Consider the following 16,910-nt stretch of genomic DNA (forward strand, 5'->3'; position numbering starts at 1 on the left):
ACTGTTTTCAGCCAAGTGCTGACACACTAATTATGCCTTAACTGCATCTCCTGTTTCCTCCTAGGTCTTACTGCTGCAGCATCCCTTGTATCCCTGGCTTGGGCTTTGGCCTCCTACCAAAAGGCCCTCCGTGACTCCCGCGATGACAAGAAACCCATCAGTTACATGGCTGTTATAATCCAGTTTTGCTGGCACTTCTTCACCATTGCAGCAAGGGTCATTACTTTTGCTCTGTTTGCCTCGGTTTTCCAGCTGTACTTTGGGATCTTCATCGTGCTGCACTGGTGCATCATGACCTTCTGGATCGTTCACTGCGAGACAGAGTTTTGCATCACTAAATGGGAGGAGATAGTTTTCGACATGGTTGTTGGGATAATCTATATCTTCAGCTGGTTCAACGTCAAGGAAGGGAGGACACGCTGTAGGCTTTTCATTTACTATTTTGTCATCCTTTTAGAAAACACCGCCTTGAGTGTTCTCTGGTATCTGTACAAGGCCCCTCCAATCTCCGATGCATTTGCCATACCAGCACTGTGTGTAGTGTTCAGCAGCTTTTTAACAGGCATTGTTTTTATGCTGATGTACTATGCCTTCTTTCACCCCAACGGACCAAGGTTTGGGCAGTCACCAAGCTGTGCTTGTGAGGACCCTGCCGCTGCCTTCACCCTTCCCCCAGAAGTGGCCACAAGCACCCTGCGCTCCATCTCCAACAACCGGAGCGTCACGAGCGAGCGGGATCAGAAATTTGCGGAGAGGGACGGGTGTGTGCCTGTGTTTCAGGTGAGACCCACTGCACCATCCACACCTTCCTCCCGGCCACCAAGGATTGAGGAGTCTGTCATTAAAATCGATCTGTTCAGGAACAGGTACCCAGCATGGGAGAGACACGTGTTGGACAGGAGCCTGAGGAAGGCTATCTTAGCGTTTGAATGTTCCCCTGCTCCTCCACGGCTACAGTATAAGGATGATGCCCTTATTCAGGAGCGCTTGGAATATGAAACCACATTGTAGACAACGCAAAAACACAGCTTGGTGCAGCTCCAATTTTACAGTCCAAATTAAGGGTTGACAGTAGGGCTGTAGGAACAACTAAACTGCGTACTACAAGTAGAGCAGCAAGCTATAGCGTTCTTAGTCTGGCTATCATCATGATTATCATTTGATCCACTGTGTGCAGTCTGTCTGCAGAACACTGATGCAGCAGCATCATCTGAAAGCCTCAAAAAACCCCAAACCCTGACCCACACATACAAATCAGTTACATCAGCGGGGGGAACTCACCCACCATCCCTCACTGCTATGAATCTCTGACTGCACAGTACCTACAATCAAACCAATATAAAGGCTCTGACCAGAGCTTTCAGCTTCAGCCAGTAGTGCATTTTATTTTAGAAATGAATGATTGATATTTCCATAATCAACGGCAAAAACAAAAAAACCCACACTTTTTCAAAAATAATGAAACTGTAGCACACAGTGTTGCTGTTAGGTAAACTGTTTTCTGGGGCAAAAAAAACAGGAGCTTAGTAGTCTTCAACACTCCCATAAATCAACCATTCAGGTTAGAATAGGTTTGCAAAATAGTTCTTAATTAAAAAGAAATGTCATCATGTTTATAAGGCTGTCAATGGAAAATAAACTAAATTCTGATTAACTAGGTCATTAAAATTAACATTACCAGAACTGTTTGTTTTCTATGGAATTTCAAGGTCTTTTTTAAACGTAATTTAACTTCTTGATATTATTTTCAACAGAAACGCTATGCGGCTCACTTCTGGTTTTGAGGAGAAATAAGGAGCTCTAGCACGTAGTGATATTCATTAAATGATAATCATGATTCAGTGTTCAATTTGCAAAAAAAAAAAAAAAGTAAAAGAACAAGGAAGTATAGTTTTCATATTCTAAACTTTTTGGAGGACCCCTTTCAGATATTTCAGAAGAAACCACAAGGAGCTGAACACACTGAAACTTCTCTGTTTCAGGACTGAGAATGCATGATTCAGTGTGTGAATGTATGCAGGTGTGACAAGAGACTGACATGCCATACCCTTCTAGTGCCAAACATTGTATAACTGCAAGGTTGATATTGCCTGAGAGACACAACAAGTGGCACAAGCCCTACCAGAAAAAGAAGCAGGAAAGACCAACCAAGCTCTCAATGTATAGAGACAGCTCTGATTTTCCCCCCTCAAGGTGAAAGTGATGTCTTTTAAAGGCTTTCAGCCGCCTCTTAGTAAGTATATTCACTGAAGTATAATATAAACAAGTTATGTGGAAGAGCCTCTTCTGCCTGTTCAAGACTGGTGTCCAGACGTGTCTAAAAATTAGAATCTCTTGTAATAGAGTGCTTTTGATGCAAGCTTTTGGGTTTTAAATACCTCCCTAAATCTAGTTAAAGGTATTATACTTTATGTTAAAAGTATCCCCTGATGGTGCTTTCAGATGCATTAAAGGTGCAAGTCAAAATTTGATAGTATTTTTTTTAAAGCTGGTGCAGAGTGAAAAACTCATGGATTATTTCAATATTTTTGTAAAGTAAAAATATGGTATAAAAGGTTACTTTTTATAAACCTCAAATCTTTTAATACATTTCATTCTCTTTATAGCTTAGATTTTAAGAATTGGTCCATGAATTTTATCAAATGGCTTTTACAGGTTGACATAAACCTGGTTTTCACACATTATGGATTTGTTTTGCAGTGTAATGCCATATGAAAGCCTACATGGGTACTTTTAGAATACTCTATAAACTGTGGATCCTGCTTCAAATGTAAGTGGCTTGTAAAGACACCAAGTGATTCCATGAGAAACAGTTTGCTATAACTATTTCCATCCATTTTAGGAGAGCAAAGCAGAACTGAAGAGTTACTGTTGTAAATGGCACTGTCAGGATGGAGAAGACCTGATAATTGGACTATCAGATATATCCAGTGTAGTCACTGCTGTGTATGCTGCTGGGTAAATTTCTGTCTTTCCTATTACAAATATTTGTACTTTGAAATGGCCAAGGTTACACAGACTATGTTTATTTGTATGCGTTCAATTAGCCATTTTTAATGTTGACTTTTTTTATTAGTGAAATATTCAATACCTGTTGTTCTTTGCTGGGCAAGTTCCTCTAAACAAAAACCTGTGGAAGTGCAGGAATCTGCAAAGCAGAGGGAACTTTACATAAATGAGAAAAAACCTATGCTTCAGGGGTTTCTTAGGTATTTTCAAATTAAGCAATTGCCAACTGCCTCTAAAATTTTTTTAAATAAAACAAATCTTTGATAGTCCAAACCTGAAGCTTTTTACAAAGTGATTACCCTTTTCTTCATGGAGGTACAGCTGATTATTCAGAGAAAAACACTCATGTTTTTTCAGAAAATATACCACTGCAAGAACTGCTAAAAAAAAAGATTTTGGAAGCAAGTCCTTTGTCCTGTCATATTCAATAGACCCTTCACTCCAGAATCAAATTCCAGTTCACACAATGGAATTGCTGGTTTTTTTTACAACGAAGGCCAATGTAAGCTCTATGATCCAAGATGTGAGGGTTTCATTTGGAGACTGTTTGAAGTGTTTGCTGCTGCTTTAACAACTCAGAAATTGCAGCCTGAGTGAGGCACAGTGGGCAGCCTTCTCAAGCTTCAGTCTCCCACCAGCAGCTCCTGGGGAGAGGGGCAGCATTGCTGCTGTCAGCGAGGCTCTGCCTCTTCTGAGGTCCCTCTCATCCTCTGGCTCTTCCTCAGAGCTGTGAGCCCTTTGGCCAGGCTTACAGAATTGAAGAAAAGTTGCTTTGTATGGAATTTAAAGGGTTAAGATCTTCACCAGTGCTTGCATTGCAAAGTTTCTGAAGAAGGCTTGGGATGACTTTGTTTGATCTGCTTTTATTTGGTTTTGGAAGGAAGGACACAGAGATGTTATTTATCCATGTGGTTTTTCATGCCTAGCACTTATTTTCTTTACGGTCACAGCATTTTTAATTTTTTTAAACTGTTTGCAAAAATGTTTATCTTAAGGAAACTACTGCAGGGTGTGAGTGCAGAGTGACATATATGTGTGTGTTTGTGTACATATATTTATATATATGCAGCACTACATATACATACCTTGTCCTCAGAATTCAATCTGGCAGTTTGAGGCAGGGGAAGAAGTCCTTATGCACTAAGCCAAAATTTGCTCTCCAAAATCTTGCTCTCTTACAATCACAACATCAGTGTCACCTGCGCTGAGAAGAGGGCAGTGACTGAAATCTAAACACTCTGATGGCTGCATGAACAGTTTCCTAATTTGCATTGCTGTGAGTGGTCACATTAAAAGCTGTAAGAATTTTTTATAGAAATGGCCAAGAATAAACATAGTCCATGCTGAAATTCCATTATGGCCTTATAGACAGTTAATAATCAATATGCACTCTTCTTTTTGCCACAGACAGTTCTCAAATCAATAAAGTTCAACTGAAACAGCAATAGCAAAAATAAAATTTAAAAAAAAGGACTTGTAAAAAACCTGAACTTTTGGTTTTCAAATAATGAAGACATCAGGCCTTTTAAATTTCACAGCAGAATACAGGAAAGTAAAAAACCTCATATTTTCATATTTACATTCTGGCAAAGAAAAGCAATCACATCTATTTGTTAGCAGTAAGATTTATGGGAGTTTGTTCTAATGAACCAAACAAACTTAGCAGCAGACTTAATGGTAATTTATCTGGTCAAAAACTTGGTCCTAAAATTTTGAGAATTGTGGATTTGTCTGTTGCAGAAAAGACAATTCAACTACTATCAGTAATTAAATAAAGGTAATGTATACCCATGTTCATTCAGAAAACATGTAAGAAAATGTAAGAGAAAACTTTTTACTTATTTTAAAAGTTGTTTATTCTGTAATGGGATAATTTTTCTTAAAAAAGTTCTTTACAAATATGTGCAATACTTTCTTTCCATGCATATTTAATAATGAAAATACTAATTTCCAATTTTGTTTATGTCAATTTAAATATGCTTCTTGTGACAGAACAATGTTTCTTTGTTTGGGTTATATGGACTTGATGGCATATATACAATATGTTCATTGTCAAACCAACAAAATTTCTATTAATTAATTTTTTATAAAATTAGAGAAAATTTTCCTCCCAAAATTTAATGCTAGGTCTCATCTGCCTGATTTTGTAAACTTTTAAGCAGAGGAGGAAAATTATAATTTTATTGGCGATTTAATTTTTAATATGTGGTGAACAGCTATTAAACCTGTATTAGTTTAAAACATATGATGGTCTTTCCAATACATCATTATCTCCTCAAAAGAGCAATTCATAAGCGGTACTAAAAGCAGAAGTGCTGCTTTATTTGAAAAGGGACTCCCAATCATGCAATATGTTCATTTACTTTTTATTGGCCGGCAAAATATTCACAACTAGACTGTTGGGTTTTTTAGAACACAAATTAAACGAGTTTGAAGTGTTTGTGATTTTATCATATCATTCCTAAGGAGCCTTAAAAGTGGCACTGTACTGAGTTTTAGTTGGCTTTGCCAGTGATTCAGCTTCCAAAGCCCCTGCCCTTTCTCTGCTCCCTGCCTGAACAGTGCAATCCGGAGTGACTGAGATGCTGTGATTTAGTCTGCACCCCCTGCACTGCCTGCACAATGCCAAGGAAAAGACTTCAGCAGATTCCTGGGGTCCTACTGCTGCCTCTCTCACTCCTGTGCATGGTGGGAAGCAGAGTAAATTGCACCTGTGCATCCATCTAGAGAAGCCTGTGTAAGTTAAACCCCTACAAGATGTGTGTGATGAAATTAATGGCAACACTTGTCCATAAATCTACAAGCCCAAGACCACAATTGCTAATTCTGCAGTGTAACAATGCAGGACATGGGAAGAATTGTCTAAATACACAATAAGCCATTTAATTTCACTACTTGTAGCAATTATACTAGCTCACATAGAGCCCATGCTCTCAGCAGAAAGCCAAATGGAGTAAGTGGCAAACAGCCATTTGTGTACCAGAGACATTAAGCTATAAAATCCTCACTTAATTGTTTATAGGACTATGTCTTTTCATTACAGCAGTGAATCCATTCCTCTTTATTCTGATAAAAGAGCTAAAATGCAAAATGAGAACAGATTCTTTTAAATTTGGGAATAAAAAAATGACACAACAGATTACTGCCCTGTAGTGATTTTTTAAAAAAGATTCTGCCATCATTTTCGCTCGGCTGCAAATTGCTGAGTGATCTGCTTCTGAGATGATTTCTCACATCTGGTATGAGCAGACTTCATTCCAGGAGAGACAGAGATAACATTACATGGCCTTGTTCATGCAAAGTTAAAGGAATGGTGTCACTAATTAAGACATCATTTACAAAGCTGTTTTAACACATGAGGAGTCCCCTGGCACCCTTTATTTTACCTCAGTTCAGGACTTTGGTGAGATTTCTTCACTGGTATGAATATGTTAAAATCAGGCCCTGGCCTAGAGTGAACTACATGAATTCAGACCATGGTAGTGGAAGTCTTTATCTCTTCATTCCAAACTGAACTCAGCTGGAAGTTTGCTAAATGCCAAAAAGCCTGCATGGCACCTGGCTGAGCCTGAAATACCTACACTAAACTTAGTGCTGACTCAGCACGAATCAAAGATTTCCTATTATTTCATTTTTAGTTCAAACATTCAAGATTATACCCGCTTTGACTGAGTTGCTCTTTTGTGATCCTTTTAAGAAAACTTTGAAAAATGTCCCTGAAACCAGTCATTTCCAGTGATTCTTACAAAAGCCAGTTCCTGACCAGTACATTCATTAAAAGGAACTTTTTCTAACCGTGTAAGCTTGGCTCCTGTACTTACATTTTGCTCTAAATACTTAGCATTTCATTCTTATGCAGAGGACCTCATACACCCATTAGTAAACCGTGTGCCTACTCTGAATCCTGGGACAAAGACAACAGATATGCAAGATTCAGGGCAAAAGGTCCCCTTCAGCACACTTATGGGGTGATTTGCACGAGCCAGAGAAGCCAAACAGAAGCTTGTGTATAATTACAACAGACTTATACATATAGTTGCTGTATTCATTGAGAGAGATTTACAATAAATTGTGATATAAGTGACCAACTAATAGAAAGATCAAATCTCAACTTCTACATGCAAGGCAGAGTAAACTAAAATCAGCCAAGAAACTTTAAAGCGTAACCAAAAATCTCATTTCAAGGAGTGGTTGGAATAAATTTTAAAATGTAAGATTTGTCAATGTAACAAAATGCAACATTCATAGACAGAAAGATATGCCTGGTGTAAGTTTTGTCTGTCTGTAAGTTTCAGCCTCTTATTTCAGATAACTTTGGAAACAATTGCTTCTGGCATGCTGCAGCTCTAGGAATGCTAGCAGCTTTTCTGCACAAGATCCATTCTGCTATAGGAGAGTCCACATCCTTTTAACAAAGCATTGAGTTTGAGGTAGTTTTTTGCACCGAACTAAACCTCACAAAAGCATTTTTAGCATGAAATAGGTGTGTCCACTCAGCCACCTAGTGTGTAACAGTACTGCAAAATAGAATTTCACAGATAAGTGATTTCCTCAAGGTAAAAAACTGCTAGTTGAATGTCTAGAAGAGCCTGCAGAGACATAACACAGCACTAAGGCAAGGCATGGACTGTGTTGGTGTGCTTACAAGTCTGCTCAGGGCAAGGCCTGGTTATAGTCCAGTACTCTCTTCCCCACCTTGTGCACCAAAGAGCTCACAAAAGAGAGGAAAACCACGTGCATGGGCTGGATGGAAGCCACAACACGTGGGGACCAGACACCTGGCCCGTGGCAACACAGGTGCAGAGGTCAGCGCAGGCACATCGGGGTCTCAGACTCATACTGCTCCTCCAAACTGCACTAACAGGGAGCTCCTGAACATTTTTAGTGCCAGATGTTCAAGGACCTAAAAATTACCTCCTGGACTTGGTCAGATACAACTTGGTCTTCACAGCACAAGGTTAGCTCAGCTGCTGTCTCCCACCTAAGCCTGCCAGGATCCTCTGAGCAGGTATTCTCCTGCCCATTTTACCTGAAAGAATTGGGTCCTCTGTGGTGCTATCAGATGGAGCTTTGCACTGAAATACTCATGAGGGCTTTTCCAGCAGCAAATTGGTGGTAAGCAGAGACCAAGGGGAGAGCCAGGTACAGTGATCTCTTCAGCTAGCAATGATTCATATCTTTAGCTGCTATCTCTCAGGGGAGGGATGTAGGGCTGCACACCGGTGAGGAGAAGGGCAATGCTCTCTGCCTCATATTTTGAACTGTTCTTCCTCTTTGTGGAAAATGTAAATGTGGACATACAAATGAAGACATGTGCAGTGTAGACATACTTCTAGTGTTTTGACATGTTCAGTCCCTTTAGTGTCGAGGACTCTGAAATTGCTGAGCACATTCAGTGCCATTGCCTACACCTGGCCAGAGTAATGTCTGCAGTAAGCATCTGGGGCAGAAGCAAAAATCACTTTGTTCACCTTCCAACTTGACCAAAAGCTGTATGAACATGGTTAGCACTGTGACAAAAGCCTGAATCGTTACATGCTGCCTTGAATCAGGGCTACTAATGCACTGTGTGCTGTTCTGGCCATGTTCACGTGGTTTTTCCTTGGAGCTCAGCCAGACTTTGTATGGACACCAGAGCTACACATGTAGATTATCTGTAGCTTCCTAAGCCCAAGTTTCATACACTTTGAGATCCCAGCTACTTTGCCAAACAAAGATCAGTTTGGGCTGAGCAAAAGGCAAGCAGGCTCTGTGCTATCTAGCAAAGCATGTGGAGCAGACATAGTTTCTCTGGACAGTACATTTGGCCCACAGTTGTGTGCAAATTGCCCAGGTTGTGGTGAATGCAAGACGTTCAGCGTCCACAGCACACCATAGTGAATACTCTATGTGGAAATGTTCAGTTTTATCATAGTAAAAATAGTAGGACCTTATCTTACGCTTGGGAGCAAATTTACAGTTTCAAATGCATTATTTATATATATATATATATAAAACATGTGTGTATATATATATATGCGTGTGCATGGTGTGTGTGTTTGTGTATACACACGACAGTGAGTCCTGAGATCCTATTAGGATTCAATCTTACAATTCATTTAAATCTTAAGCCTAAAACAAAAAAAAGGATATCCTTGTCATCAAGGATATCCAAGTGGCAATTGCAAAATAGAGAATTATATTATTGGAAAATACATTCCAGTCATTATTGGAAACAGCCTTGTGATTTAGTGTGCCAGCACTTTAAGAAAAAGTTATGGAGAAAATATGTCTAATGTTATATTTCGTATCTTAAATATTTTGGTAAAAGAATAGAGCAGGGATACTTGTGTAAAATAAAAAAGGATTTATCAAATTTACTTAAGGAAAAAACAATCATATAGAAAAATGGCAAAGAGATCAATTAAACTTTTGTTTCATGTAATGTGATGTTGGTTGTATTTGTTTCAGTATCAGTTATCATTGTCAGTAGCTTATGAAGGAAATAACCTGCAATAATTAGGATGGTTTACTTCTATTTTGACTGAAGAATGCTAATTGGGTTTGTTATCCAACACATATGCAGTTTCCTGATGCAAGCTGTTGGAAGGAAAGACTTGCTCTTGCACAGATTATGTAACTAAGATAAATTTCAAATGCATGTATTTGAAAGTGATACTCAATTTAAATGTACCTTACATATGCATTAACTATTTCTGAAATTCTAACCACTGATGCTTTTTTCAGTTTGTTCTGCATTATTATGTGTCAATACCAGACTGCTTTGCAGAAAATATTTGATGAGAATTAGTTTTAAATTCTATGCAGCTGAGGAAGAGACTACTAGCCAGTGAAGGCTCTTCCTTCTCTGAAGTTCAGATACATGTCTAGAGTTCCTGACCTATGTCACTATTCAGCATTAAGGACAATGTTTGAAAAAACTAGTAAGTTTGCAAGGGGACCTGTTACATGGTCAGAGAGATCTAAAATTGTCATGACTGGGTAAGATAATGGCAGTAACTACAGAGGAAGAGTTCAAAAGTAGTCACTAATGACTTTTTTCAGCATCATTCCCTGAATTTCCACTTTGGGACACTTTGGGACATCGTCCTCCTGTCAGCCAGCATCCATGTGTGCTGGGGTCACTCCTGCACCTGCACTGTGGTGTTCACTCTGGCTCAAAGGGAAGACAAATTTGGCAACTTGTTTCCAGCTCCAGTTCTCCCTGGGTGATTGGGCTGGCTCATGGGATATATTTCACTGAGATCACTTAAGCTATTGGTGAGACTGCCACACCAATCTGGACAGGATTTAGCCCTTAGATAGCACTGCATGGACAATGAAAAATCTTCTTTTGTCGGCAGGGAGGACAGCTGCCACTATTTATAGCCACAAAGTGCCAGCATATTGTCATGTATTTGTGGTTACTATTGATTCCTTCTTTTTTATTTTATTGGAACTGCTTAGAACTTGTCGAGCTGCACCTAGGTTGATTTGCAGCTAATTAATTCAACAGATTTTTTTAATCTTGCAAATGTGTGGCTTGTAATACGGTAATCAAGGTCCTGTGAGCAAACATTAATCAGTTCAGAAGAAAAAAAGAAAAAAAAAACATTGTTAGCTGTGTTCAGTGAGGTGCCCACACTGGAAAGAGAGATCTAGAATAAATGCAACATTAGTAAATTCATCCTAGCTAAGCTTTCATAATTAATCTTGTGGAACATTTATCTATTTGATTCATTTCATATATGCAAGGAGTTGTATTTTAAAGAGGATTGCTAGGGTTGAGACAGCTTTAGTTACCATCAGCATGAAACTGGCCAAATTTCCTTCTGGTCATTTATTCATCTTATCAGGCAAAAAGTTATTCTATGCAGCAGCAGTACAATTTCATTTTTGAGATGATTGTACTGATTGTGCAACTGTTTATCCTGGAGAAATTATTGTAACAAAGAACACACTACATTTAGCAACAGCAGTAAGACCTGGGTGAATTAATGAAGAAAATTCTGGTTTTCACTGCTTTTAAGACACAGCTGGATTTTAGCTACTTTGACATGAAGTAGAAGGTTTAAAAAAATAAACAATGCTGCTAACAGAGGTATCTGAATAATGGAAGGCTTGTGATTAGCAAAGCACTCACTTTTTTCTCATAATCAGAAACAGTGTAGCTTAGTACACTTGCAGTTTTATAAAAATCAGCAAGAATGAGTGGGTGGTTTAATATTTGACAACTCTTGTAGGAACACAGTTATGGCAGCATAGGACTCAGCAAGGGCTCTGGCTTGGGACCCTCCTGACACAGAATTTTCGGGTGGGATGATGTCGCAGCCCCCTCCAGTCAGGCTGCACAGGGCACAAATGTGAGTAATCTGTACACACATTTTATCGTGGAAGCCTCTCCTCTAGTGACCTTAGGAAGGGGGCCAGAAATCAAAAAGACACGAAAGCAAAAGGATGATTCCTCTGGTCAAGAACAAGAGATGTTTGTGAAACACTGTGGAAAAGCTGCCCCTGCTGTTTCAGTGGATAAAAGGAGGAGCAGAGTCTTTTAACAGAAAAAAAAAAAAAAGCCCAGGAAAAAAAAAAAAAAAAAAAAACACAGAAAAAACCCCCTCAAACCAACAAACCTTGATGCCAAAATACTATTTATGGTTCAATTACTCTCTCCTTGGGGAAAGTGGTCGACTGAGACAATTCTTTATGTGTTACAAACTAACTGAAACACACAGGGAGACAGTTAAAGATACTTTTTAGTTATAACTTTGTTGCTCTTGACAGGAGTTGTTTATTAGCAATAAGACACAAAAGTGTCTCAAACAAAGGCCTGGGAGGCAAGGATTTTGTATGGCAGTTATGCCAGCAATGGTTAGATTTAGAAATGACAGATCTTTGCAATAGATTATGGGTCAGAGAACCTTATTGCCTTCTTTATGGAGGATAAATCTCAGATGGCTTCCACAAGAAATATAAGGTGTAGAATATGCTCAAAAGGTCTTTTCTGTGTATGAAGTATCATAGGTTTGGTTGTTCAAGTGGTTGTGCATTTTCTCATGCTCTCAATTTCTCACACAGTACATCCATGAGCCAATAGTAGATTTGCAGGTGCATGTTCCTTTATTGCTAATAGTCCTCACAGCCACTTCTTCGTGCACAGCTGAGGAACACACACATGGAACAGTGTAAAGGCTTAGAGCAGGGGAAAAATAGAGAAAATGGAGACCAGTAGATATGGCAGAAGCCTTGAAATTAGGAAAGAGCCGTGAAGCTTTAGAGCAGGAGAGCCTTCACAGCATTTGCTCATGCTCAGGTATTCTGTCACTCAGCTCCTCACAGAAATTACTGCTGAAAGACTTCCAGTTATATTAGATGTTATCATCCGTTCTTCCTTGTTTAGTAGCAGAAACAGTCTCATCCTGGTTTCAGTAGAAAACACTGTGTAGTTATCTGTAACCTCATGCATGGTCTGTAAGTGTCGGATATTATGATAGATCTGTTTTCTTCAAAGATTTACTTGGAAAGGTTGGCAAAGTTTACTAGACACTGTTCTGATGTTCTTGCTTGCTTCCATTTTTTTCTTGTGTATATGAGTCTCATATGCAAACCTCATCAATGAGAAAAGGCAATGCTCAGGTTATCTAAGAAACTTTCTTTTCTCGTGTCATGGTACAAAACTCAAAAATTCCTTTGCATAACACCTGGCTATGGGGTAACTTCTATAGTTAAGATGGAAAACTGGGTTAAAAATGCAAACACTGAAGTAATTTTCTCAATTGCAAAGCAGGAATTTTATTAAAGACATCTGTCATATCTTGATTTTACTTCAGGTCAGCTGATTTTACTTCATCATTCCACAGCCTTGGTATGTGCCCATAGCAACCTAAAAATTGGTATCTTTTGTTTCTGAGGTAATTTCTGACTCACAGAACGGCCTGTAACAGGGATCATGTTGGATTAGCAAACAAGGATCTGCCATTCCACCACAGTTCTTCCGTACCAGGACTGCAGTTCCTTTAAATCAATTCCCATTGATTCTCAAGGGCAGAAACTGTCCCCTGTGTAATTTGTTCTGCTTGAGGGGACAGATATTTTGCTGTCTCTTCTCCAAGTTCTGTATTATTAACAAGCTAATGTTCTAACAAATGAGAGTCACTGTATTTTCCTGCAGGTGTCACTCTGTGTATGAGATAGTCTCAACAGGGGCAGCCACCTCTGTTGTCCTTCCCATGCTTGCTCACCTGCCTCTTTAACCAAACGTTAACTTAACAACTGTTATTTCACATGCTGCAGAGCCAAGCAAAACCCAGTCTGGCTTCTGGATTTGACCTGTGGCATCAGCAAATGGGAGATTCATCTTCTCACTGTAAGCTGAGTGCATTGGAAATGGTACCCTCTGGGATGCAATAAACACAGCTCATTATCATATTGGTTTTATAGCAATTTTCCAGAGTACAGCTATGCTTTGAAACTTTGTGCAGCTCTCTGTAATCTTCTTGTATTAAAAAATAAAGGGAAAAAAAAGGGGAAAAGAAAAGAAGAAAAAAGAAAAGAAAAGAAAAGAAAAGAAAAGAAAAGAAAAGAACTGCAACTTTTAATCATTATTCCTCAGCATTCATTGTTCTTTTGAAATTTGCAATGTGCAAGGAGCGTGTCAGTTAATTCACATTGAATATTTCAAATGGATTCCTACAAAATATATTAATTAACCCAGTAATAATTAAAAAGAGCATATTATCCATTCATTACAGCAGAATTTATATTCAGATAAGGCTAACTAATTTGTGTGTTCTTCCACCCTCCATTTCTTAATGTACAGAACTCCAAGTCTGTTTTCAGGTTGACTGGTGGATCTGATTTTGTTTTGGGAAATGTGCAAAAGTGTTTCTAGGCTTGTTAGTAAAACAAGGGAGCCTTCCAAAGCAATTTCACAAGAGGCAAATGATCCTAAAAGATCTGACAGACTTGATAACAACTGTGCTTACAAAATCATCTTCAATAATCTACAGCTAAGCAAAAAAAAAAAAAAAAAGAAAAAAAAGAAAAAAAAAACCAACCAAAATACATTCTTAGAATACAAATGGAGAAACTTTGCCACATGTCAATAATTCATACTTACACCCAATGCTCTGGACAGAAGCATTTATTATACTGGGAGGTGCTTTGATTACAGGCAGTTTATAATCATAAAGGGCTTCCCAGAAGGTCCACCACAGAAAATGAATAACTTTCTTTTTACTTTAGTAGAGTCCAATAAGCCCCAGGAGAAAGCACATGGGCATTTTGCTTTTAAATTTTGCAACGCCAGTCTAAGTAAAATTTATTTTTTAAGAAATCTCTTCAGTAGCTACTTTACAGTGCACCTGAACTTTACTGTCAAGTGAAATTTTCAGTCTTTGTGTGCTAAATACTGATCTGGCTAAGTTATTGAAAATGTCTGAGGAAGAAATATCAGGCTCCATATTAAAAAAAGTAGTCTACTGGATCTACTGGAAATAATACTAAAGCATTTCTATGTCTTCCAATTCTGCTAGTTACTGGATGAGGCCAAGATACCTCACTGGATTCCAGGAAAAATTAAAATGTGTGTTTAAATTTTCAGATAGTTTGTGAATCTATTAATTATATTTTTAATATATTCTATAAAATAAAACTGTCACTTGAGCTATATATGTCAATTTCAGTTTCAAGACAAATGTACATCTTTCTGTCCATGACACTGGACTCCAGGGAAAATCTTGGGAAGTGAAATTTTATCCTAAGCTCAGGCAAGAGTCCTGTTTTTCTACCCAGCCTGCTATCCAGCCCTCCATGATACTTACCTGTCCATCTTCACCACTGAAATCCCTGAAAATGGATCTAGCATTTGCATCCTGGCACATTTAACCTCATTCTTTACTGCTGAGTCACACAGCAGTTGGACAGAGGCAGCTCAATGGCACAAGGACAGGGATGAGGCAGGTGCAGGTAGATCCTCTTCCAGTTTCTCCAATGACTACCAGTGACTGAATTGGTGATGGGAAGGGGGACTGCTTCTTCTTGGGACAAATGTTGGTTGTGAGTACTGAGACTTGGAAATATTATCTGCTTTTTGAAAGGAAATGTGTTAAATAAAAGTTTTGACACAATAAAGAGGATGTCTACTTATGTCAAGTACTCAAAATGCCAACACACTGAAACACTGAGCTGGATTCCCTGGGCTGTAGAGGATTGTTTTCTGCCGTTTCACATGCAGAAAAATTATTTTTACATCCATTGCAAATGTGTGCCTTTTAGCATCTTTGTGTTTTATGAAATCAGACCTGAAAAAATATTTCTCCCCTCTTTAAAATCAGAGCATCTTTTTCTGCTTAGGTTTACATAAAGTTATAAAACCTTGACTTCTCTGAGAAACTCCTTCTTGTGCTGAAACAATCTGAGCAACTGAGCAGAAGTTCCTGACAAAAATTTTGGGGAAAAGCTGCAATATCATGCCATATCAAGAAATCTCACAGTCCAGTCTTATAGTTTTCCATCCAGTTCTAGTAGGAAAAATTAAGAGGCCATGATGTGCAGGATGTCCAAGAGTAATTGGCCTTTACCATCTCTGCCACCATAGTAAATACATTCAGCACTCTGTGAACATCAGTGACTCCTCATTTTGGGTTGCCAGAGATTAAGTTGGCCAAAATCTTCACTTTTGAAAATCATATTTACAATACAGTAAGCTTAGAAGGATACAATTAAAGGAAAAAAAAAGAGGAAAGAAAGGGCTTCAGGATCTCCTTGTTTAATAGAAAATAAGAATAAAAGATGGCATATGCACATAGTTCAGAAATACACATCCTACTTTTTCACAGGCCAATAAAAAAAAAGGAAAACCACTCACATCAGAACTATTTCAGTTTGTGATGCTCACTGCTGTGATGCTCTTCAAGCCAGGTGCAGAATTCATGACAGTAAATTGCATACACCCATGTTGTGGCCATCAGCAGAGGGATCTAACAGTAGGGCTCAGAAGAGCCAGCACATTGCACATTTAGTAAAGTGATGGTTTTGAGTTGTTATTACTGAAGACAGGAGCACATCTCCAAATTGGTCTGTCCCCTACAAGTAGACAATTTTTTGTGAATTTCCTTCCCAGAGCTTGAAGACTTTCCATGCACCTGCACACTCCATTTGGGCATTTCGTTAAATAAATCTGCGTGCTTGTCTTTCTAGACAGAAATGGAAGGGAAAGCTGGATCTGCCCCTGTGCCAGGGGCTGTTGGTGGAGCCCTGGGGCCATGATGTGAGCCAAAATCCCAATTCATCCTCAGTGGACTCAAGCAAACAATTTCTTGGAGACTGTCCTGTCTGCCAGAGTGGTAGCACTGTCCCCCTCTCCAGATGAGCAAAGGTCCCTGTGAAAGCTGAAATGCAATGGTGCTGGGCACAGGCAGGAGGGCCCATGAGGAGCTGTGGCTGTGCTCCAAAGTGGAAGCTGATCCTCTCTTTGGTGCACGGGGTCACTGCCTGGGTTAGGTGTGTGCACACCAGCTCTGCAGGAACGTCACGTGCGGAATCCCCCCACACGGGCACATCCTGCATGGATCCGGGCATGTGGGTACATCCCAGGCAGGCTCCTAGGACATCCATCCAATCAGTCCCCAGGAGGCACAGGTGCAGATCCCTGGCCCTGTCACTCTCAGGTGAGCTCAGCAGAGAATGGATGTGTAGAAGTTCACCCAAGGTGAGATGGTGGTGCTTCCAGGCACACGTGGTGACATACCTTCAGGCACCCACAGTACATTTCTACCTTCCAGGAGCTTCATTCCCAGAGGTCAACCAGATCTCATGTGATGCCTGATAAAAAGTAAATGACTTCCTAATACTATACAAAGCCTGTAAAAAATGCACATGCAAATACACTCAAATACTTGAAATTAAAATTCCAATAGTATATT

The 16,910-nt window shown here is 39.2% G+C and overlaps 1 protein-coding gene across 1 annotated transcript in view; it reads left to right on the forward strand.

The window, feature by feature from the left end:
- Window positions 1–6,811, forward strand: part of XKR4 (XK related 4) — a 79,510-nt gene extending 72,699 nt beyond the window's left edge. The window contains exon 2 of the mRNA XM_014312034.2: window positions 65–6,811. Coding sequence (XP_014167509.1) covers window positions 65–1,011 — 947 coding nt within the window. The 3' untranslated portion in view covers window positions 1,012–6,811. The remainder of the gene's footprint in view (window positions 1–64) is intronic.
- Window positions 6,812–16,910: the final 10,099 nt, after the last annotated feature.

The sequence above is a fragment of the Geospiza fortis genome, unplaced genomic scaffold (genome assembly GCF_000277835.1).
Source record: "Geospiza fortis unplaced genomic scaffold, GeoFor_1.0 scaffold53, whole genome shotgun sequence".
Classification (NCBI taxonomy): Eukaryota; Metazoa; Chordata; class Aves; order Passeriformes; family Thraupidae; genus Geospiza; species Geospiza fortis.